The sequence below is a fragment of the Phragmites australis genome, chromosome 10 (genome assembly GCF_958298935.1).
Source record: "Phragmites australis chromosome 10, lpPhrAust1.1, whole genome shotgun sequence".
Lineage (NCBI taxonomy): Eukaryota > Viridiplantae > Streptophyta > Magnoliopsida > Poales > Poaceae > Phragmites > Phragmites australis.
This window is the reverse complement of record NC_084930.1, coordinates 26,926,848-26,951,744: the sequence shown is the minus strand read 5'-3', so window position 1 is coordinate 26,951,744 and position 24,897 is coordinate 26,926,848. Positions and strand designations below refer to the sequence as shown.

Here is a 24,897-nt window from a genome sequence, read left to right as displayed (position 1 = left end):
AAGGTCTCAGCCAAGCCCTTCTACCGTGAATTCCCCAAATGAGACCCCCACCTTGCGCTGAAGGCTGTGGTGCCGCTAGCTCGCCATCTCGACACTGGACCCCTCACCAGCGGCATTATGCCAACGCCTCCACGCAGAGCCAGTAATTTTCTCTTCGCTCAGGTCTCAGATGAGCCCCATGGATGATCCATCCTGCTACAACATGAGTACTATACTAGTAGGTCGGGACTCTGCAGAATTTTGTGGAAACAGAAGGAATACTACCAAGTGGCAAGAGCGTGCACCAACCAGAGCCAAGGCTCAGATTGATTTTGACCAGGTCAGCCACGACGGAGGATTCATAGCTAACGAATGCTGGGCCTCGCTGGGCCACCATGTCTCAGACTATTTTCATGCTGAACCGGTACAAATATGATCTATTTATTGTGCCGGACTGGATCACCCATCATGCCTCATATAAAAACTCGGCACAGCCCATAAATCGTGTTGTAATATATCGTGTTTGGACTCACCAAAAGAAGCACGACACAAGTCACAGCTCTAATCATGATTAGTTTGACATCCCTCCACGGGATGCTTGATCGTGAACGTTGACTCTATAATTAGGCTAGCGGATCCAAAAAACAGCAGCTATCCTACCGTAGCCAAATTAAAGCGCTCATAGTGCATGACATGGCTGTGGCACTGTCATGCATCATTCCAAGCAATCATTCGCAGTGCGTAGTGGCATCACGTTCGTTATGGCCGGGAGAGCTCCTAAATCTGGCGAAAGGTTGTCCTTCACGCCAAACTACGATGCTCGACCGAGAGGCCGAACTTTCCAACTTGGAGGCGTGCAAGCGTTTGCTCGCCAACCTTTTGGCCTTGCAAGCCTCGCATGCTCGATCGACAAATCCCCCAGATTGCGCTACACCGCATGTGCAGTGGTATAGACAACAGTTGTCTACGAGATTCAACCATGTCATTTCTAAACAGTAATAAAATTAACTCAATGCGTTGCCTACAAAAAATTGTCTAAAGGCTCACATGTAACACTATAAACATCAATAACCATTTATACCATAATTTAAACTGTAACAAGATGTCTGATAGACCGTCTGTTAAATACTTGATAGCATTTCCCTCCCCATTGTAGAGCGTGTATAATGGGATGAGGTCAACTTGTCTATAGGAGATGTACCATGAGATTTTAGATGATGTGGAGGGAAGATGAGGAGAGGGAATGGCCTTCTTCTTGTCTCAACAGAAGCAAGAATTGAGGACCTTCCAGAGACTTCAACACAACAGTAAACATTTTGCAACATGCAGCGAAACTTTGCCTCAGCGCTGGGGCTGCCAAGCTGCTTGTGTTTAGATAATGGTTGAAGGAACTAGTTTGAATTCGATTCCGAATTCATATAGAATAAAATTTAGGCTGGTGACATATATGGTTGCATAAATCCGTGTAACCGGACGAAATTTCCTTCCATGTCCAAGCTAGCCATATGATTATCTAAGCGTTCAAACCCATGTGCTTTCAGACTGCTGCAAGTTCTGGTTGTAACGATTCAACAAAGACTCTGCTCTGATTTTATAAAAAAAAAAGACTGCTTGCATTTTTTTCTTTTTTTCTAAAGAAAGACTAGCGACTGCCATACCTATATTTTTTAATTCACTAATTTTTTAAAATTTTTCTCAATAGGGCTACTTATCTCCCTTCCAATGGGAAAAAGGAATCTATCTGCAATTTTCAAAACGATTTCATATATTTGTAATTTTTTTTATTTAAAAATATAAAAATAAAAAAGCTCCATCTCGATGCCCTCGGACAATTGATCCAAAGGGCCAGATTGTTGGGCCATGAACCGACATACATATTGCCACTCGAAGAAATGTAGCAAGCCCAGCGCAGTCGTAGGTCTAGCCCAAGAAGCCCATTCCCGAGACATGCTATATAACCGACCAGACGGAACCAAAAAAAACACGAAAGGAAGAAAAAGGGGAAAAGGAAGAAAACGAGCCTTCACTGCAAGGACTGGTGAGAAACTGGAAATGGCGGAGGCGACGAGCTCGAGCTCGGGCACGTAGCTCACGCGCAGCTCCTCGCCGTCGCCGCGCTTGCCGGAAACTACGCCGCCGCAGCCGCCGCCGGAGACCACCAGCTCTCCCGCGCGGCGGCTCCGCGGCTCCGGCCCTCTCCCCTTCCCGCTAGGGTTTTCTCCGATCCCCAATCACTGTAAGTCGCCGCGGCTTGTCTGGGTGTTTCCCTTCTAGATCGAGTTCACCTGAGTTGCAGTCTTGGTCTCCCTGTGCACGGATTTGGGAATCGTGGCCGCGATCACTGTGCCTCTGTTTGTCAGCTAGGGTTAGTGCTTAGCAGCGTAAATTTGGGTGCCAAGTTTGAAGGGATGTTTTTGGGGAGATCTAGTTGGGTCACCCAGCTGCTCAGTAGCTTTGAGCGTATCATGCTGTGGAATTGACTAGTACATCGATGTTTGGATCTTGAATTTAAGCAAAGCAAGTTCTTGTTAAAGACTAACTACCTATAACCTTGTTTCCTTGAATTAGGATGAAGATTGGATAACAAAAAAAAAACGCAGCTTTAATTACTTCTACCTGTTTTACGTAAGTTTTATCCGAACAGCATTTCCTCTAAGTCCTATCCTAACCGAGTAACGACTGGAAATTCGTTTTAGTAAAACTTACCAAAAACATTTTTTTTAAATCAACCTACAAAACTCATGATCCAAACAACCACTTAGGCTTGTTCTGGTCTGGAATAGTTGGATTGGCATGTTTCTGATGAGGTCTCAGATTCGCAAAACGTGTATAGTATTTATCTATGATCTGGTTGTGCCTAAAGAAAAAAAAGGCCATGACCTTACTGGCTTAGTTCTGGTTGCACTCAGTTGCTTTGTAAGTTGTGGTTTAGGGTGTGATCTCTTGTTAGTGATGTTTAGTTGATTATTACGGTGAAGCTGATTGCTGTTTTTCATCAGTGGAGCTCTCCCATTGCATGCATTGCATGTTGTAGCTTGTGAAGAGGTCCCATGTCATTCACCATAGACCAGAAATACCAATCCAAATTTTAGCTGCACATATTGCACATCTATCCTGTTTTCTCCATAAAACCTGTGTTGTCTGCTAACGAGGGCATGTTTGGTTTTGAGCCAATGCTAGCCCTACCAAAAAATTGATAATGCCAATGCATTTGGCTGTTGTTTGGTTGGAGTTGGACACCAAAAATTGGCTAGCCAAACTGATGTTGTCAACATCCTATTGTCTTTGCGCCCAAACAAGGACAAAGTGGAGGGCGCCCAAGACGTCCGCCAAAAAATTGGCTGCCAACAGGAGGGTCCTGGCCTCCTGGGTGAGGTGTTAGCATGTGATTGGCTGCATTAACTTTTGAGCCTATTGGTTATGTGCGTTTCAAATGATTTTTTTAATTCTCCTAAACCGTGTATCAGATTTACTATCCATTTGATGTGTTGCGTTTCTTGCAATTAAATCTCCAAATCAAGATCTGTGTTGAATATATTTAGACACTAAAAAGGTTATTGGCATGTGGGGCCTACATGTCATAGTTACAATTGAGGATCTTTTGGTGGTATTGACATGGTTACGATCCAAACACCGCTACGTTACCAAAATTTTGGTCATGCCCTCTTTTTGGTCATGACCAAAATTTGGTAGGTCTGATGGGGACAAACCAAACATGCCCTGAGTTTGCGCACCATCGGATGTGTGGTGAACATGCAAAACCCATACCGATATTGTCTTTTGAAGTTGTAATGTGGATTTCCATGTGACTCTGAAGCTATATTTGTTTTTCATTTACTGAATCTGCTATTTTTTTCATAATTGGTTGCAATACTAAAAGTAGCCCTGAAATATCATGCTTCTGTATCTGTGCCTTTACCCTGTCATTTGGTGCTTGAAGGCTGCCACATTTGTTGGTTTAATGTGAATCACAGGCTGCATTGAATATGTTTGTTTCTTCCATTTTTTTAATGATCTCGCTGTGGTGACAGGTTAGTTCACAAATGGCTTCATCACAGCATGTTGAGGTGGAGGCTGCAAAACTCCTTCATAAACTTATTCAGGAGTCGAAGGATGAGCCTGCTAAATTGGCAACAAAACTTTATGTGGTATGCAGCTTAACAAATAATGCAGAAGGGCATGAAAAATCTTAAAAACTAAACCAATAAGGTTGTTTCTTTCTTCTTTGTTTGATGATCCAGATATGCCAACATATGAAACTAAGTGGAAAGGAGCAGTCACTGCCATATCAGGTCATATCAAGGTGAATACTTGCTTTAGTTCCTCGTTATCTTCTATAAAGGAGAATAATTTAAATATTAGCTGTTCATTTCTCTTATCTTTGTGGAACAAAGTTCTATAAATGTTCCAGAACTGTTTTTTATTGTTTGCTCTCTTTAAACTGATACTTGTAACTGTATTGTTCTTATATTGGAGTTGCAACAAAAGAAAAGAGAATGGGGGTGGTTGCAGGAAGAGGAAAGGGTAAGACCCCCACCCCCCACACACACCAAAAAAAAGAAGAAAAGAAAAGATATAAAAACAGGCAGAATGGCAGAACTTAACGGAGGGGTCCTTCGGTTGTATTTTACTGAAGCAAGTTTCTTCCGATGTTCTGTGCTGTAGAACCAATATTCCCAGTAATATAGGAGAGGAAAGTAAGGAAGGAACAGGCAGAAGGGCCAAAGGTCTTTGGGGGCAAAAACAAGGCCCAATAACACAACAGCATTCGTTTAACATTCAAATATTTTGTTTCCTTGAACACATACAAGCCATCCGAACCTGCAAGGAAGGGGGGAAAGATGAGAGGGCTGCTACAATGCAGAAGGAGCTCAACATTGTGTAGATTCCGGTGTGAGATGGTGGAGAATTTGGATGTGGGGGAGGCTTCTCAGGATCAGTCGTCTATATTGTTGGGCTATTTTATTTTCCCTTATTTTGAGGTTAGATAATTTCACGGCTTACAGAAGGAGCGAGTCTTGGAGGTTTCCCCCCTTAAAGTGCCTTTTGCGCATGCGCAGATAGGGAGAAAAGAAATGGCATGCATGCACCAGCACTAAATGTTGTGACCTTTGTGCAGAGAGTTGCTTGATACCTGCTAACACCATTGGATGCCATATGTTATATGCTAGCTAGTGTCAAATGGTATGCCACACGTCCCACACCTATGATTCAGCAATCTGCAGTGTCACAAATAATCTAATTGGTTGTACTTTTTACATCAATGTTTTAAATGCGAAGTGAAAGGATGCTATGAACTTCAGCAAGTTGTATTGAAATTTCACAAAGTAGAGCTCAAATTTTTGACTCTTCCTAATTCAAAATACGTTCCTACTGTCTGTAACATTGGCAGGGCTATGGAGACAGTTGTAAACCAACATGGAATTGATATGGATGCACTGCGTTCATCGCGAATTCCATTTGCTGGTGGCCCACAGGCAGGGGATTCTAGTGGTGCTATGTCAAAGGACAAGGAGATCATTGGTAGCCAGTCCCCCATGGTTGGAAGTGATGCATCCCAAAGTAGTGGGCAAGCTGGATTATGGCAGTTTCCATCAGGTAAGCAGTTTCAAGAGAAATTCAGATGATTACTTTGAATATATAAATATGACTTCCTAATGCATCTTTTATGTTGTCAGGTTCAACAGATATAACAAGGCATGGGGCATCTATTTCGGGCAGGGTACTTGCAGGGCCAAATAGAGGTGATGTCGCAGCAGCTGATATTCATCAAGGCTCCATGTCGCAAAAGAGCGGTAGGTCCTCTGGTATGGAAAGTCCTGCAAGTTTGCAGATGGAGGACACCAGATCTATGAATTCACATGATTCTTTGAAATCCGATGAAAAAACAAGCAAGAAAACTGCTTCCAAGAGAAAACGGATGGATTCAAAAGCAGCTGGGGATTTGCATTCTGAAGACAACTCAAAGTCAGATGGTGTCTCCACTGGACACAATACTAGAAAGGGGAAACAAGTTGGCAAAGCTGGTAGACAAGGTCAGCCTTCCATGGGAGTTGAGCATGAGCAATCACATACCGTGCAAAGTGGTACTGCTCAGGTGCCACCGTCACATGGTGCTGCACCTTTTCTCAGGGCTCACCCAGAAGGTCCATTGACTTCTTCTGGGAGGACTATTGACAAGACTAAACCATCAAATCCATTCACAATGGCTCAAATTTCAAATTTTCCTGAAGGACTAGCTTCTGGTGGTGTCCCTGTTGAGTTGCAGAAAAGTATACTGGGTGGTGCAAATTTATTTAATGCTGGTTTTGGTTGGAGCCAAAATCCACAAGTTCCAATTACGAAGAATTCTCAAGGGTCTATTCCCAATTTAGTGAGGCCTGGAGTTAATGTCGAAGGTACTTCCACTGAAATAAGACACAGTAGTCTTATCAGAAACAGTGTAGTTCAAATACTCACCTTGCTGATAATGAGCTTGCTTATATTGCAGGGAAAGTTAATGTAGGGTCGCAAGGAGCTTTTAACTCTACTTCCGCACCACATATGGAATTTTCCGCAATTCCTCCTTACAATTCTTCTTCCTTTGGAGGTAGCTCACAGTTTCTGGACAAGGGCAAGGAACTGGCTTCCGGCAGTATTGGCACTGAACCCCATTCTGCAGCTAAAGTTGCATCTCAGTCTGGGATTTCCCATGTAAGGCCTTTGGTATGATACTTAGAGATCCTGTGTGCTAAGTATAGACTTGCATATTATTTTGGATATAATGTATTTGACTTTTTAGATAACTTGTCTTGCGACTTATCTTGTTGTTCCTTTTCTTTTATATATGAATGAATGCCAATACTGTACCTATTAGATAATATGTTGGCCACTGGAAGTAAGGAGGGTGGAGTATCCATTCTCATAAGATTGTAATTGAGCTTGCACGAAAATTGATTTCATGCAATGTTTTGATAAATCTGTATGAGCACGCCTTAATCGGTTTTCTACCAGGTTGATCATTTGACTGGTGCAACCTGCTTCCACCAGCCAGCTTGGGAGTTTTTTGTTTGCTCATCCAGTCATCAACTAATTTTGTTCACTAATATTTGTATCTCCAATAGTTAATGCAATCTTCCAGAGTTCTTATTTGAGACACATGTAATACTACTTTTCAGGTAAGTCCAATACAAGAAAGGCAAGGTATTATCCGAGCATCACAGAGGGCCGATGCATCTTTCCAAGAAGGCAGATTGTCTTCACTTCCCAATAGAAATAGTGGGCCAAGTCAAATGTCTCACACCGCTCCCAACGTGCTATTCAAAGAACAGCAGCTGAAACAGCTCAGAGCACAGTGTTTAGTATTTCTTGCATTTAGGTCTGCACTTTCTTTCATGTCTCATTTGCTTCTTGTCGTTTCACAGAGTACATCCATGCTCATAGCATGACATCCAAACTTAAATTAGTGGCACTCATGTAGGCTACCTTTTCTTGTAGAAATAATTTGCAGCCCAGGAAGGTGCATCTTGAAATTGCCTTAGGTCGAGGGCCTCCTGCGGAAGGTAAGAACTAAGAAAAGAGCACATTGTGTGATCTATTTAATATTTTTGTTTGTCATATCATTGATGAGTTTACACTTGCCCAGGTGACGGTGCAGGTCAGAGAGGTAATGAGAACAGAGTGGCTGATGGTTTGGGAAAGGAAAATGGAAGCAGTCGGGAAAACTCTGCTATTTTTTGTAGGCAAAGTGATATTTCTAGACTTCCTTCCACATCTTCAGGAAGTATTGCAGAGGTTGTTTCCTTTTCAAAGGACCTAGAAAATGCCAAAAAGAAGATCAAGGTAGCTGAACACGAGAAGTCATTGATGGAAGTAGAAAATATCCAGCGAACTAGTTCTGAAATGCATTCCCAAGAAACCACATCTCCCATGCCATCTGGACCACAGCATTCATACTTTCAGGGAGATACAAGAAGAATTGCCCCCGATATCCATAGGACTGATGCTGAAAATATGAATCGAAGTTTAAATTGGGGAGGCCAGGGACCGACTGCTTTGGGTAGTAATAGACAACATTTGAATCTGGAAGCTGCCTTTTCGACCAAAGGTCAGCTTCAAGATGAAGCGTCTAAAGAATTACTTGCACCTTCAAGGTCACACCATATGCCTGTTGATGGTTACAACTCCAATTTAACAGGAGTAGATCAAACTCCAGAGACAGCTGGAGCTGGTAATGATGTTGAAAATTGTAGCCATTTAGCCGAGATTATGCGCGATCAGCCTGCTGCTGAAGGAGATGAGGATCTCTCTGAGCATGATGATTTGCAGTCATCTCCTCCAAAGTTCACAATGACAGAGAAATGGATCTTGGATTATCAGAAGAGAAGATACAATGAAAATAAAAAAAGGGCTTTGAAGCATCATAAAGCACATAGCAGAATTTCAGGGTCCTATGAGAAGCTAAAGGTCTCTGTCTACCTTCTCCCTTACTTGGAGAGCCTAAATTGAGAAAAAACATAATTTAGAAATGTTTATACGTGTTTATGATTATCTGTTTCATATGTACATATCTTTGTTAGTTTAACTGATTCAGACTCTTCTTCATCCTAGCAAGCCAGCAGCTGTATTTTGTTATCAGAACTTATGGTGTACATAGGCAATTATGTGGGTGCATGTGTGTGTTTCTTTGTGTTACACTACTAGATTTACATCTTATCTCTGTTGGCTATAAACAGTGGTTGCAATATTTAAATTTTCTATGTCCTCAGGAAAATGTTAATTCATCTGAAGATCTTTCTGCAAAGACAAAGAGTGTCATTGAATTGAAAAAGCTTCAACTTCTCCCTCTTCAACGTCGTGTGCGCAGGTTTGTTGTTATTAGGGACCACCAACCATTATTTTCTTTTCGCGATCTGACTATACGTTTGTTTGACTATGGCATCCATGTTCTAATTTCTTGCTTTTATCATGCAGTGAATTTTTATTAGACTTTTTCAAGCCTAATACAGCTGACTTGGAGCGCATAAAAGCTGTGAAGAAACATAGGCATGGACGGCGTGTGAAACAGCTTGAAAAAATTGAACAGAAAATGAAGGAGGAAAGGCAAAAGAGAATTCGTGAGAGGCAGAAGGAGTTTTTTGCTGATATAGAGGCTCACAGGTTGGACAACAATCTCTATTGTATTCATCACAATCTCTATTGCATCCATCATTTTATTGTAGCCATTTTAAGCCATCTCTACCCGATGTTTTTTGCAGAGAGAAACTTGAGGACGGCTTCAAGGTTAAGAGAGAACGCGTGAAGGGTTTCAATCGATACATAAAAGAATTTCACAAGAGGAAAGAACGAATTCATCGGGAGAAGCTGGATAGGATCCAGCGAGAGAAGATCAACCTGCTTAAGAACAATGATGTTGAGGGATATCTTAGGATGGTCCAGGTAAGTCTTGTTTGCTTTATTTTGATTTACCTGTGTATATATTTTTTTGCTTAGCCACCTATTTTATACTCTATATTTGTTGGATTAAGTCACTTCTGACAATATTGCCACATTGTAGGATGCAAAATCTGACCGTGTTAAGCAACTATTGCGAGAGACTGAGAAATATCTACAGAAACTCGGGGGCAAATTACAGAATGCAAAGTCCACAGATGGCCGTGCATCTTATATTTCTGATAGAAGTGACACTGCAAACGATATTGAAGATGAGATCTACCAGCCACAGGTTTTCCACTTTCTTATTATTTAGACTCATTTCTGTTGAAGATTTACTGAACTGTGTTTTCCTCTTTGCAGCATTATCTAGAAAGTAATGAAAAATACTATCAACTGGCCCACAGGTACTTCATGGATTGGATAAAATACATGTTCTTATTTTGATCGAAATAGAAGCGCATGCTTGACTTTAAGTTCTCGTATGATAGTCCTCTAATGTCGATAACTTGCTACTTAACTTTCCGATCCTTTTCTAGTTCTCACATGATTGCTTACATTTTAGTGTAAAGGAGATTGTAAATGACCAGCCTTCTTATCTTCAGGGTGGCAAATTGCGAGAGTAAGCTGTGCTGCTCATTCTGTTCTTTTTTTCCTTTAAAACTTTTGAGCGTGGTCTAGACATTCTTATCGTTGAAGTTTTATTTCCGTTACCTATTTGATCATTTAATACACATTTTTTTTGTTGATTTGTTGCTTGCTACGGTGCAGGTACCAGATGAATGGTTTGCGTTGGCTTGTTTCATTGTACAATAATAATTTGAATGGAATTTTAGCAGATGAGATGGGTCTTGGTAAAACAGTACAAGTAAGACCTAGTCCAGTGTTGTTCAGCGTTTATGTTCATCTTTTATATATTTGATTAAAACAGGTAACTGAATCCTTCTTATTTGCCTTGTTACTTTGCCAGGTAATCTCTCTGTTGTGCTACCTTATGGAAACAAAAAATGACCGGGGACCTTTTCTCGTGGTTGTACCATCATCCGTACTTCCTGGATGGGTGACTGAACTCAATTTCTGGGCACCTAGTATAAATAAAATTGCTTATGCTGGTCCTCCAGAAGAAAGGCGCAGATTGTTCAAGTAAATGTTAAAATTTCAATTCATCATGCTCTAGTTCATGTGAAAATTTTATTCACTTTAGCTATTTTCTTTCAGAGAGATGATTGTTCATCAGAAGTTCAATGTTCTATTGACAACATACGAGTACCTGATGAACAAGCATGATAGGCCAAAACTAAGCAAAATACAATGGCACTATATAATAATTGATGAAGGGCATCGTATAAAGAATGCATCTTGTAAGCTCAATGCTGATCTGAAGCTTTATCGGAGCTTTCATCGGCTATTATTGACAGGAACTCCTTTGCAGGTTCTAAAGTTTGCATTTATACTGTTGTACATTAGTTCATTTTTTTTGCTTTTCAAGTAATGCCTGTGTCAATTGTTTGTTGATCTCTCTCTCTCTCTCTGGTCGCTAATTTGATGTGTTTTTTCTGTGAAGAACAATCTCGAGGAGCTGTGGGCACTTTTGAATTTCCTGTTGCCTAGTATATTTAATTCATCAGAAGACTTCTCTCAGTGGTTTAACAAACCATTTGAAAGTAATGGTGATAATTCAACTGATGAGGTATGGCATCAGTTTTATTTGTTTTCTGCAATGGAGGACTGTTCTGTTGTAAGGAACGATGTTTGACTACAGTTATCTTTTTTGCTTGAAGGCCTTACTTTCAGAGGAGGAAAACTTGCTGATCATTAATCGTCTTCATCAGGTTCTTCGGCCCTTTGTACTCCGGAGACTTAAGCATAAGGTTTTTGATTTCACAATCCTTATGCCTGTTTTGTGAAATAATTGAATAACTACATATTTACATTCCAGCAATCCACTGTGAAATTTATTTGAATTTCCAAGTGTAAAAAAGAAGCATACTATGCTTGACTATTTGACCTTTTTTATACCAAGTATTACCTTGTATACCTTTCACATTTTGTGCGTTATTATCTGAGAGCTTAGTGTTACTTTAGTGGTTGTAGTCTATCAAGAATCGATACAATTTTCACTTGCAGCAGCACTATGCAATTCAGATTTCCAGATACCAGCTGATTCAGCGAACATCTCTGCACTACCATTTTCCTTCTCAATTCTTTGAACGAGAAGCTCTATTCGTCTTTTTGTATGTAACGAGTGCTGAGTTGCGTGCGATGGTTGCTGAGCCAGATATTCTCCGTACCTAGATTCTGCAGCTTAATGCCAAACTGGCTCTAATTAGCATGGTTGGTCTACATTCTACATGATTCGTAATTCAAAGTTATCTAGTTTAGATTTTCTCCATGATCTTTTATGAATCGATGTAGTTTCATCTAGGCTAAACAACAGAACTTATTTATCAAAATTGTTTCATTTTGGGATATCGTTACTAACATTACCTTTTGAGATTGTGTCTTTTTCAACCATATTGACATCGATGGTTGGGTTCTATCTTGACCATGAACGTTAGGAAAGAGCTTACATTTAAAAACAGTCGGAGTGCACGAGATGTGTTATCTCAAGCTTTTTAGGTTTACTACGTCTTACAGCTTAATTAAAGCCAACGAAAATGGAAAATCCAATTCAATGAGGATTTGTTTGAAACTTGACATTTGTTATGAAGCATTGATATTCAACGAAATTAAACGAAGCAATGTGTTGTTGCAGATCTCTTACTTAGCAACTAGCACATAGGTTGGGATTTCTTATTGTCTCCCTTTCTTTTCTCGTCTCTCTGTATCCACACATAATTTATGCACTATTTTAGTTGTGTTTTGCTACCTTCAGGTTGAAAATGAACTGCCTGAGAAGATCGAAAGACTTGTAAGATGTGAGGCATCTTCTTATCAGAAACTTCTCATGACAAGAGTGGAAGAAAATCTTGGTGGAATTGGAGCAGTTAAGGTGCATACCATTGACTGTTCTGAGTTGATTCTTATACTTACTGCTATGGTTCATTTCTTAAGTATATCTAAGTTTTTGGTCTGTAAGATGCTAATTTATTTTCTTTAGGTTCGTTCTGTGCACAATTCTGTTATGGAATTGAGAAATATATGTAACCATCCGTACCTTAGCCATCTTCATGTTGAAGAGGTAAAATGCAGTTCTTCCATTTTGTCTCACTTCGGTTATTTTTATTTCTTTGTGTTCGTCATGACATCATCAACCATTTGGATTCTCTTTGTAGATCGAAGGTTATTTGCCTAAACATTATCTGCCATCTATTGTGAGACTGTGTGGAAAACTTGAGATGTTGGACAGATTGCTACCCAAACTCAAAGCTACTGGGCATAGGGTGAGTGAATTTTAATTGGATTTAGTTTGGTTTGTACACATTGAATTTGAATGTTCATTTTCTCTTAGTATCTCTGTTCCTTTTTTGGTGATTACTTCTTGTTGATTGATGGCAACTACAATCCTACAGGTTCTACTTTTCTCTACAATGACAAGATTGCTTGATGTAATGGAAGATTATCTGATATGGAAAAAGTATAAGTACCTTCGATTGGATGGGCACACTTCTGGCCATGAGAGAGGAGCTCTCATTGATAAATTTAACGATCCTAATTCTCCAGCTTTCATTTTTCTGCTTAGGTATATTACTAGATTGTATCACAGGTTTTTATCAAAAATGGAGCGTAGTGAACTCACAAAGTGTGCTTATCTGCCGATTTGATTAATATTTAAACTTGTTTACATATTTAACCTACAAATACTTAGCTCTGAGGTTCATTGACCCCTGTTTTCGTAGTATACGAGCTGGAGGTGTTGGTGTCAATCTCCAAGCAGCTGATACTGTTATCATATTTGATACTGATTGGAATCCTCAGGTAGATAAAGCTCCAGTTATATTATTATGGGAATATACTCTTTCAAGAAAACTCTACGTATCTGCTCATTCCTCATTGATTATTGTCCAGGTTGATCTGCAAGCGCAGGCTAGAGCCCACAGAATTGGTCAAAAGAAGGAGGTTCTTGTTTTGCGTTTAGAAACGGTAATGATTTCTTTCGGTTTTATGTTGAAAGTTCTTATCTTGATAATAAATAGAAATTGAAGAGGGCAAATAATATCTTTTGGCAAAAAGGGGAAAAGATAGTTCAGAAAGAAAAACAATGATGTTGCCATCATCCACATTATTCTTTCTTAATCTTGAGAACAAGTTGTGCCATTTTCCCAAGTATGGAACTTTTTTTAATGTTAATTCATCTAATCTAATAAACCACAGGAAAAACATTAATGCATTTAACCCAAGAAAGTGCAGAAAACCATGGTTATTGATGATTCTCTTAGTAAAACCGCACAATGCCAGTTCGATGTTTTTCTAATCTAAATGGATTGAGTCACGGCATCCTTGAAAAACTGATTTGTTATGTGCCATTTGCTTCCTTAGTTTTCTTATTCGATTAGCTTTTTTTGGCCTTTTTAGGCCCCTTCCTTGCTTGTTATGAGATTTATTTGCAGAATTAGTGAAAGGAGAAAAAGTACCTGGTATTTCTTGAATACCTTAGCTGTATAGAAAAACTTCATCAGAGATTTTCCTTCGTCTGCACCTCAGCAGAACCCCTGAGCAATTTTATGGTGACTCTAATCTCTCAAGAAATGCTTGGTCTAACCTGAATCAATACCTCCTTCTAGTTCAGCTGAAAACTCAATACTGTCATCTGTTCTTGACTTTAATCTACTTTGCTGATTATAAGGTCCGAACTGTAGAAGAGCAAGTCAGGGCTTCAGCAGAACACAAATTAGGTGTTGCTAATCAGAGTATAACTGCTGGATTTTTTGACAATAACACAAGGTGAACTCTTCTATTCGATCAAATAATTTTGCCTTTCAAGCCCCCCCCCCCCTTTCATCTCATACTACGGCCTCCCAATTGCAGTGCTGAAGATCGAAGGGAGTATCTTGAATCACTCCTACGCGAGTGTAAGAAGGAAGAAGCGGCTCCAGTGTTAGATGATGACGCTCTGAATTATCTTCTTGCTCGAAGGTAAGGCCGGATTTGCTGTGATTTGAGCAATTGTATTGACTTTCTTTGTGACTTCTGATTTAAACTTCACTTTCCTTCCTGCAGCGAAGCTGAGATTGACATATTCGAATCCATTGACAAGCGAAGGCGAGAGGAAGAAATGGTATGCTGAATTTCTACAAATTTCTTTCAGCTAAAACTTCTACATATTATCGTCTGCTAAATTTTGTTGTTACAGGTGGCTTGGCAAAAGGTTGTTCATGATGGTTCAACTAGTGGGCTGGACCCTGCAGTAATGCCTTCTCGTCTTGTGACTGATGATGATCTCAAGTCCTTCTGCCAAGCTATGAAGGTTTACGAGTCATCAAATGTAAAAAGTGTAAAGGTGAATGTGAGGAGGAAGGGTGAACTTGGGGGTCTTGATACACAGCATTATGGAAGGGGTAAACGAGCTCGTGAGGTCAGTTGCACATTGTCTTTTAATATACCTCTTAATGGTGTTCTGATAAATTTCTATGCTAATTCATGGAGACACTTGTAGGTTCGCTCTTATGAGGACCAATGGACTGAAGAAGAATTTGAAAAACTTTGTCAAGCTGATTCTCCCGAATCACCCCAACCTGGTGGTGTGTCAAAGGATTTGGATATTTCTAAGGGCATAAGCATTAAGCCTGAATTACCTGCTGAAAGCTTAAAAGAACCAGAACAAATGAGGAAGGTTGCATCCCCAGCTGTTGGGGATTCCCCACCAGCTAAACGGCGGAGAGGCAGACCTAGAAGATCAGATGTTTTATTATCTCCCACTACAGCTCCAACTGATGCTTGCAAACAAGAGACGGGAACCACACATGTTTGCAGTTCTGCTACACCAGCAAGTACCGTCTATATTGGTGCACCTGCTACTCCCATCCATTCTGCTGCTTCAAATGTTAACGCACATTCTATTTCACCTGCTGATATCATCAAATCAGAGGTTGGTACTGAAGTTAAGCCTTCCAGTTTTGTTGCTGTTTCGGAAGGATCTGTAGCAAAGGAAGTTGTTACACCAGTACAGAGTGTTTATGATCTAGCAGCTCCTGCAGCACCTAATCTACCAGCTAGAGGCAGGAAAGCCCAAGCAGGAGAAACACCTCGCAGACGAGGCCGAAAACCGAAATCTCTAACTTCATCTAGTGTAGATGATGTTAATCTTAACCCTGAGGTTGCAGTTAGTGGAGGAGCAGACACTACTTGTGTTTCTTCATATCCTCAAGGGAATATGCCCTCATCACAAGTGAGTACTGTAGCAGAATTGCAGAAGGATTTGGTCACAGTTAAACTGGATACATTGTTGCCAGAGAGAGGTAAGGGTATTTCTCCCCTTGTTCATGAAGGGGATAAAGGTGCAAGGGTTACTACACCTGTGGCAAAAGATATATGTGCTGGTACTGTGATAACCTCAGACAACACTATCACACCGGCGCCAAATACTCTTAATGAAAACGTTGGATTGGTTCAAGTGACACCTGCACCTACTATGCCTGTGGTTTCAGAAGGGTTATTGAAAACATCACATGTTGCAGTGGAGGATAAGCCTGTCGAGAAGCAAGCTGCTCCACGTCGCCGAAGAAAGAAAACATCTGGTAGTGAGGATACTGGAGTCAGCACTAGGCAAAGATCAGCTATGAAGAAATCTTATTATAGTACCTCTCTTACCAGTGATGAAGCCGGTTCTGACATGATCTCAAGTGAGAAACCAGGAATATTGAAGAAAAGTGATGTCAGTTCACTTCAATATAGTTCTAATGAGTTACCAAATATAAACTCTCCATTGTACGAGAAGTCTGGATATGATTCTCAACCAAGTACACCCATAGCTGTTCCCATCAATGAAGCTACACTTCCTAGTGGTTTCAACGATACCCATGCTACTCATCCTGAAACAATTCCTGCCGAAGAATCTGCCAATCCAGCTGTCCAAGATAAACCAGTGGATTTGCACTTTGAAGCACCTGTTCCTGTTGCTTCCCAAAAGCAAGCACAACACAAGACAGGGAAGGACCATTTGGCAGTGTGCTCTGGAGTCCCTGCTAGTCATTTTGAAATGGTTACCACAAATCCTGCTAGTGATCATAAACCAGCAAGTGCTCAGTTTGAACCATCTGCTTCCTTGCTTCAGAATTCAGGTAAGGACGCCGCTGCACTTCCTTCTGAGGTTGACAGTGCTGCTCCAAATAAGGCACCAGGTAGGAGGAGGAAAGGGTCAGCTCGGGAACCACGCTCCAGAAGTAATTCTGCAACAGTTGCATGTGAACGTCGTGCTCGACTCGCTGGAGCGAAGCAGACAGATGATTTGAAAAGGTTAGAGGTATCAGCAAGTCCAACTACAACAGAGTGTGTTTCATCAATCGAGCAACAGGGAGCTGGCTCTTTAAGAGCCAAGATTACTAGTGCTTCTGTTTGTGAAGCAGAGGATAATCCTGGGAGTCATGTGTCTAGTGACATTAAAATTCCGGTGGGGGTTCATGTGTCAGACGCAGCATGTACTGAACAAACAACTTCCACAATGATAACTAAAACTCCTGCGGTGGTTGAATCAGAAGAAAGAACATTTGCTGGAGGTGATTTGCAAGGTATTATTTGTTACACACATACCACAGTTCTTGGTCCAGATGAGAAGAGTAGTACAGTATTTGCTGCTGTTTCTCATGACAATAGTAACAGTGTTCGACACTAATGCACGACTCCACTTTCTTTTTTTCTCCAGGTATTGAGGTTAATAGTTCAAAACCAGAAGCAAAGATGGTTTCAGCTGTGGGACCAGCACCTGCAAATGAAGAACACATGCAAGGTACTTCTGAGACTCATGTGCCCACACACAAGCATGCTGCAGCTCTTGGTCCAGTCGAGAAAAGCAGTACTCTATGCTGTTAGTTTTCAATGGTCAGTAGTAACAATGGGCAACTTTTTTTTTTATGCATGCCTTTTCTCTTTTCCCCAGGCACTGAGGATAATAGTTCAGAGCAACAAACCAAGATGGTTTCAGCTACAGAACTAGCACCTGCAAATGATGAAAAACACATGCCAGGTACTTTTCTTATACGCATGTGCCCCCCCAACCCCCCCTCCACCAACACATACACACCCCGCCTCACCACCAACACCAACATCACCTCACGCGTGCGCTGCAGTTCTTGGTTCAGATGAGAAGAGCAGCACACTCTTCTCATCTGACATTTCTGATGCGTGTATTTGCTCCTTTTGTTTTCAGGTACTGAAACTAATAATTCAGAACAACAAACAAAGATGGTTTCAGTTGCAGAACCAGCACCTGCAAATGATGTACACATGCAAGGTACTCTTTCTCACACGCACATGCCCCGACACAGCCGCACCAGAATTCTTGGTCCAGATGAGAATAGTATGTTCTTTGCTGTTATTTTTAGTGGCCTATAATAACAATGGTTTCTTTGCTCTTTCTTTTTTCAGGTATTGAGGTTAATAGTTCAGAACAACCAAAAGAGATGGTTTCAGCTGCGGAACCAGTACCTTCAAATGATGAACAAAACATGGTGCATGAAGTACATCTTAAGACTACTGATGATAATATACCTCTCTCTAGTGCGGCGATGGGCATAAGTCAGGATGAAATTGATAGGAGTGCTGCTTGCCAGTCAGGTGCAGCATGTACTGAGGAAACTGCAAGGGAGTCTGATGCATCACTACCAGACAGCAAAACCCCTTGTGATGCCTCAGATAAATACACTGCTGACTCCACCAAAGATGATGATAATGACTCGCGCAGTGAAGGTACTTCTGTTGATTTGGCTGGTTCGAAGCAAGAGGTTGTGAAAGTTGAAGGCAATGAGATTGATAATATTTCTAGGGGTTCTTGTCATTTGCCTGCTTCTTTACAATCAAATCAGCCTGCTGAACAGGAGAATTTAGAGAGTAGCGGCTTTAAATTTACATCTGAGAAGAAACAGGTGAAAATGGAAGAAACATTGGGTAAGAGTGCTGGTGACAGTCAAACTAATCAGGCAAATGAAGCTTCCCATGATACAGCTTTAGGAAGATATTGTCCTTCGGAATACTCGAATGAGGATGGTTCTGCTCAAGTAGATGGTGGTACATTGGGAATTAAAGGAACTACTGTTGAAGTTTGTGCTGCCATGAATACCGATGGCTCTGAGGAAGCTCAAGATGCTTCGTCCACCTGTTCTGATAAAGAGGCCAGCATGGTAGAAGTTGGTGTGTCTACCGAAGGTACTACCACTGTTTGCAAAGTACACATTGATCTTGAGAGTCATGTTTCTTATGAAGAAATTCTGGTTAGGACTGGTGATGACAACCCAACCCATAGTCATATAAATGATGATTCTAATAATACAAACGAGGACACCGTTGTTAATCTTCTTGACACTTCACGACAACCAATGGAAGATACCGCCGCTACTCTTCCAGAGAATTCTGATTTGAACCTGCAAAGTTGCACCTTGCATTTTGAAAATGATGCTCCTGCAACTACACTGACGACAATTGAATCTGATAAAGGTACTGGTGATGCTGAGATTGTTTGTGCTGGCACGTTAGAATCTTCTGGTATTGCGATTGAAACAGTGGGTATCCAAGAGACTACAGTTGCTGATCACGAGGGAACAGAAGTAACAGGTGATTTGAATGACAAAAGTGGCAGTCCACGACGTGATGCATATTCCATGATAGGTATTGTGTGTGAAAAAACACCCACTGGAGAAGATCTTACTGTCGGTAACCATTCAGCCAATACGCTTGAACTTGCTGCTGTAGAACCAACTCAAGAGGATACCGTTCCAAACAAAGAGGAGATCATTGACACAGTAGTCATTACGCATGACTGCAACACAGAACCCTATGTTGATGCTGCTGTTGCTAGAGGAGCAGAACCAACAGAAGAAACAGTTCATTCTGCTGAAGAGCATCCTTCTGTAGCTGAACTTGCTGAGACACAGACAACGCCAACTATTTGTGGTCCGATGCAAAATGAATCTGTTCAGACAGCAGGGTTGGAAAATGACTGCTCCGGATTAAAGAATGGTGCTACTGCCTCATCTGAGCATGTTGTTGTAGCACCTGAACCAATAGATGAAACTTCTGTTCTGCAAGTGGAACCAGGTGCAACAAATTCAGATGGGTACTGCACAGCAGAGGACGGCGGTGCTTCATCTGAAAGTGTCATGGAATTGGACGGAAATGAAGATATTGCTGTTCCTATGCAAGAGGATATTGCAGAAGCTAACGGTACCATTGCTGCTCGTGAAGCATGCAAGGATCCTGAGAGTCACACATCTGGTGACGTGTCAATGACAGTACAACCATCAGAGCTCAATTCGGTATCTGCTATTCTGTCTGATGCAGCAAATATAAGCATGCAGGCTCCTGTATTACCTGAATCTAGAGAAAAAGGATCACCTAGAGGTGATTTCGATTGTACAGAACAAACTGAGATGGCTTCAGCTGCAGAACTAGCACCTACAAATGATGAAGAACACATGCAAGGTACATTTCTCATTTGCATGTACGTGCCCACACACGCGCATGCCAGTCCATGGTCCAGATGAGAAGAGTAGTGTGCTCTTTTCTGTTATTGTCAGTGGTCAATAGTAACAATAGCCGACATTTCTTATGCATTTCTTTGCTCCTTCTATTTTCAGGTACTGAAGTTGATAGTTCAGAGCAACAAACAAAGATGGTTTCAGCTGTGGAACCAGCACCTGCAAATGATGAACATGTGCAAGCTACTCTTTCTCACACGCATGTGCCCCCATACACAAGCACCGTAGTTTTTGCTCCAGATGAGAAGAGTAGTAAGTTCTTCACTGTAATTTTTGAAAGGTCAATAGTAACAATGGCCGGCATTTCTTATGCATTCTTTGCTCTTTACTTTTTCAGGTACTGAGGTTTATAGTTCAGAACAACGAACAAAGATGGTTGCAACTGCAGAGATTGAGAAAGTGGGCGACCAGGATACTGCCATTGTTGATCATGAGGGAACAAGAGGAACAGGTGACCTGAATGAAATGAGTACACAGGCTCCTGCAATACCTGGAAGCGACCTGCATGGTACCCCCCCCCCCCCACTCCCTCTCACGCGCACACAAATTTTGTATATTCTTTGTTGTTGCTGTTGTTTAATGTTGGTACTGCGTATATGGGCCTAGGTACTCATGTGCATCTGGCTTTTTCAGGTGAGGCACATAGTTCAGAACAAATGAAGATGGTTTCAGGTGCTGAACCAGCTTCTACACCAGGTGTGTACACTATTTAAAATTCTGAAGTAGTTAATTTTAATATAAAACATTAATGCATGCCTTTGCTCCTTTCTTTTTCAGGTGTTGATGTTAATAGTTCAGAACAAACAAAAACAGTTTCATCTGTAGAGACTGAAACAGTGGATGCCGAGGAGACTGATGCAAGTGAAGAGGCATTTCAAATTCTCAAGCATGATCATGAGGGAACAAGAGGTACAAGTGATCTGAATGACGTAACCACACATGCTCCTGTATTAGCTGAATGTGGAGGAAAAGGATCACCTGGAAATGACTTGCGTGGTAGCCCCCGACTTGGCATAATTTTTTTTCCATTGATATTGATAATGCGTATCTAGGTACTCATGTGCATATGGCTTTTTCAGGTATTGAGGCTCATAATTCAGAACCACTAAAGATTGCTTCAGCTGCAGAACCAGCATCTACTCCAGGTTTGTGCGTTCTTTAAAATTCTGAAGAAGTTAATATTCACATGAAACATTTATTCATTAGGACTTTATCCAATCTATGTACAGATGTTCAAGGACGCCACATGCATGAAGTGCATCGTACAACAGGTGATGGCTCTATGTTTTCGTCTAGCGGGGAACAACGCACATTGCGAGATAACATCTGTCGCGACACTGATGTGGATATGCCCACTTGTCAAAGAAATGCGGAGTTTGAGGGTGATAAGGACCATTCTACTGAGATTGTTTTAGAAGGCATGCAAGCCCCTTGTGATGCCTCAGACAAGGACAATTCTACCAATCCTACTGCAACTACCCTAGTGAAGGCTGATTCTGATAAAGATACCGGTGACACGGAAATTGTTTGTGCTGGTAATTTAGAATCTTCTGTTGGTGGTGAGATTGGAACAATTAGTTTACAGGAGGCTGCTGCTGCTGCTGATCATGAGGGAACACGAGGAATAGGTGATCTGAATGACATAAGCCCTGGATCTGGAGAAAAAGGATCACCTGGGAGAGACTTGCATGGTAAACCCCCACCCACTCTCTCCCTTTTCTCCTCGCACATGCACACAAGTGGAACGGAAACTGTATATATTTATTCTACTGTTTAATGTTGATACTGCGTATCTGGGCCCAGGTACTCATTTGGATATGGCTTTTTTCAGGTATTGAGGCACATGGTTCAGAGCAAATTAAGATGCTTTCAGCTGCACAAGCGCCATCTCATCTGGCTTTAGTTGGATATTCTTCTTCAGAAGATTCAATGGAGGATGATTCTGCCCAGGTAGCTGATAGTGGTGATTTATTGGAAAATAAAAGAGCTAGTTTTGATGTCCAAGAAACCACCTCTACTCTTCCAGAGAATACTGATATGAATTGGCAGAGCTGCTCCTTGCAACCTGGGAACAATTCTCTTGCAACTACCGCAGTGACGGCTCAACCCAATAAAGATATCAGTGCTGCTGAAATCATTTGCGCTGGCAAGATAGAATCTTCTAGTGGTATTGAGATTGAAACAGTGGGTGTCAAAGAGACTGCCATTGCTGATCAGCAGGGAACAGAAGATCCTAATGAGGAAAGTGGTAGTCCGCAATGTGATGATGACCGTTGTACATCATGTTCCACATTAGGTGTTGTGTGTGAAAAAGCACCTAGTGGAGAAGGGCTTATTGTGTATGGCTATTCAGAAGTGCCCACTTCAGTCGAACTTATTGCTGTAGAACCAACTCAAGAAGCTACCATTCCAAACCAAGAGAAAATTGTTATCTGTGACAAATCACCTAGTGAAGAAGAGCTTACTACGGGTAGCTGTTCAGAAGTGCCCACTTCAGTGGAACTTGTTGCTGAAGAATCAACTCCAGAAGCTACTATTCCAAACCAAGAAGACATCATAGATGCTGTGGGCTCTAAGCAAGAACGCGACAGTACATCCAGTGCTGCTGCTAGAGGAGCAGAACCAACTGAAGTGGTTCAATCTGCTGAAGAGCAACATGTTTTATTCGAACTAGTTGATTCACAAGCAAAGCCTGGTGATATCTGTGGTCCTATGCAAGAGTCCATCAGTGTAGCAAGCTTGGAAGGTGATGGCTCAGAACCGAAAGATTTTGGCCCTGCCGCCTCGACTGAACATGTTCCAGAACCTGAGCAAATTGATGAAGCTTTTGTTGTTCAAGTTGAACTTGGGGCAACGAATACAGGGGATGGATGTGCAGCAGAGGAGCAAGGTGGTGCTTCATCTGAAGCTGTTATGGAATCAGAGCCTGTTCAAGAAATTGTTGTTCCTATGCAAGAGGATGGTGCAGAAGCTAATGATACTGCTACCGCTTGTGAGGTAAGCAAAGATCCTGAGGGTCATGCATCTGGTGAAGTGTTAATGGCAGTAGAGAGAGTTCCTATGCAAGAGGATGGTGCAGAAGGTACTGGGAGTTATGCTTCTGATGAGTTGTCAATGGCAGTAGAGTCATCAGCGCTCAAGTCAGAAGTGCTGAACCAATCAGTTGACTTTCAAGGTAGCACCCCCCCCCCCTCCCCCAACAAAAAAAAAGCACACACAAACTGACAGGTGGTGTCCACACAAATTGTATATTATATTTTTGATCCAGCTAACTTTTATCGTCATGTTTTACTAGGGTTGAAAGAAGGTATGTTGTTGGCTGATCCTAAGGTGCATTGCACTAAATCAATGCCAAGTACAGCCCAGCCTGATGCTGCAGCTGATCTTCCCGTTATAGAGAGAGCGGAGGTGCTAAACACCAAGCCTGCACCTGGTGGTAAAGATGCAAAACTTGGTGAAGTTGACACCGAACATCAGTCGCTACCTTCATCAGGTGAGATTGTGGTAGACACATCTTGTGAGCCACCCGACAAAGAGGGAAAGGAGTCTCCAAGCACTGACCCTTCAGGAAATGATGAAAATGCAAAGACGGGAACGGCTCCTGCTGCCCAGGGACTGCTAAACACCGAAACTGCTCCTGGTGGTGAAAATGCAGAACTTGGTGAAGCTGGCACGGAACAAACACCTGTAAATGAACACATGCAAGGTACTTGGTCCAGATGAGAATAGTGTTACTTTCCTTGCTGTTATTTTAATGGCCAACAGTAGCATTTATTGACACTTCGTATTCATGTTTTCTCTCTTTTTCTTCAGGTATTGAGCTTAATAATTTAGAACCTAGAAAGATGGTTTCAGATGCGGAACCAGCACCTTCAAACGACGAACAACACATAGTGTGTGAACCAACAGAGATGGTTTCAGCTGCGGAACCAGCTGCTCTAGTAGAGACAGCTGATGTGCTAGAGACCGAGCCTGTGCCTTGTGGTGAAAATGCAAAACTTGGTGAAGCTGACACCGAACAGCAACTGCTACCTTCATCTGGTGAGGCTATGGTATCTAGCGAGCCGCCCAGCCAAGAGGAAAAGGTGGCTCCAAGCACTGACCCTTCGGGAAATGATGAAAATGCAAAGACTGGAAAGGCCGCCGCCGCCCAGGTACTGCTAAACACCGAATCTGCTCTTGGTGCTGGCTCAGAACAGCAGCAATTGCTACCTTCATCTGGTGAGGTTGTAATAGCCACATCTAGCGAGCTGCCCAGCGAAGACCGAAACGCTCCAAGCACTGACCCTTTGGAAAATGATGATAATGCAAAATCAGAAAAGGCTGTTGCTGTTCAGGAATTGTTACCCTCCAACGTTGGATGTACGCATGAAGTGGATGGAGATGCAACCCTCACGTTGTCAACTGCTGGACAGACTGAAGGTACTCCGGATCTGTCACTGCCGTCTCCAAGAGGACAAGATGAGCATGCTAGGACGGATGGAAATGGAATATAAACCATGCAAACATTGTATATACAAAACATTAAGAGTCTGTGTACGTAAGAATTGCTATTACTGCTCTATTTGTAGTTATTGCATGCTTCTGCTAAAATCGTCTCAGTTCCTCCTGGTGCTGAAATACAGTGATGGTAGAGCATGGCAGTTCACATACTCTGAATTGTTGTCGCAGAACTAGTGTACATTTTGTTAGGTGCTGTTACTTCGTACGTTTACGAGCACATACCTTCTGGAAAAAGTTTGTCATTTTCAATTATCCGCACACTCCGTTCAAAATATAGGATATTAGGATTCGATAAAATCAAACTTTGTAATTTTAACTAACAATTAGTCAAATTATGTACATGTTTAGATTTGTATTTCACACATTTTTAGCAAGA

The 24,897-nt window shown here is 41.6% G+C and overlaps 1 protein-coding gene across 3 annotated transcripts; it reads left to right on the top strand.

The window, feature by feature from the left end:
- Positions 1–1,973: 1,973 nt before the first annotated feature.
- LOC133930510 (chromatin structure-remodeling complex protein SYD-like) lies at positions 1,974–24,670 on the top strand. Of its 3 annotated transcripts, none has more exons than XM_062377173.1 (44): positions 1,974–2,215; positions 4,011–4,127; positions 4,221–4,282; positions 5,372–5,577; positions 5,658–6,377; positions 6,470–6,672; positions 7,137–7,336; positions 7,456–7,520; positions 7,604–8,424; positions 8,727–8,824; positions 8,932–9,117; positions 9,216–9,396; positions 9,515–9,682; positions 9,754–9,797; positions 9,956–10,012; positions 10,162–10,258; positions 10,361–10,533; positions 10,609–10,822; positions 10,955–11,080; positions 11,172–11,261; positions 12,266–12,382; positions 12,491–12,571; positions 12,666–12,773; positions 12,903–13,072; positions 13,230–13,308; positions 13,399–13,473; positions 14,177–14,274; positions 14,359–14,466; positions 14,551–14,608; positions 14,684–14,905; positions 14,987–17,057; positions 17,192–17,275; positions 17,426–17,512; positions 17,696–17,779; positions 17,914–19,962; positions 20,118–20,270; positions 20,356–20,526; positions 20,652–20,714; positions 20,796–21,014; positions 21,098–21,163; positions 21,248–21,709; positions 21,850–23,193; positions 23,314–23,724; positions 23,832–24,670. In XM_062377173.1, exons 2-44 carry the CDS (start codon positions 4,023–4,025, stop codon positions 24,512–24,514), a joined length of 12,879 nt encoding a protein of 4,292 aa, XP_062233157.1. In that variant the 5' UTR covers positions 1,974–2,215; positions 4,011–4,022; the 3' UTR covers positions 24,515–24,670. The 3 variants fall into 3 exon arrangements, with proteins under 3 accessions (XP_062233157.1, XP_062233156.1, XP_062233158.1); XM_062377172.1 differs by having other exon boundaries at positions 6,470–6,684; XM_062377174.1 differs by having other exon boundaries at positions 2,024–2,215; positions 4,016–4,127.
- The last annotated feature ends 227 nt before the right edge of the window (positions 24,671–24,897 follow it).

What these genes read in the sequence shown, in the direction of transcription:
- LOC133930510 (XM_062377172.1), top strand. Translation starts at nt 4,023, where the DNA reads ATGGCTTCATCACAGCATGTTGAGGTGGAGGCTGCAAAACTCCTTCAT. An exon ending in GAAGGCGAGAGGAAGAAATG is followed by an intron (nt 14,609 to 14,683) that starts GTATGCTGAATT and finishes TTGTTGTTACAG; the next exon opens with GTGGCTTGGCAAAAGGTTGT. An exon ending in TGTAAATGAACACATGCAAG is followed by an intron (nt 23,725 to 23,831) that starts GTACTTGGTCCA and finishes CTTTTTCTTCAG; the next exon opens with GTATTGAGCTTAATAATTTA.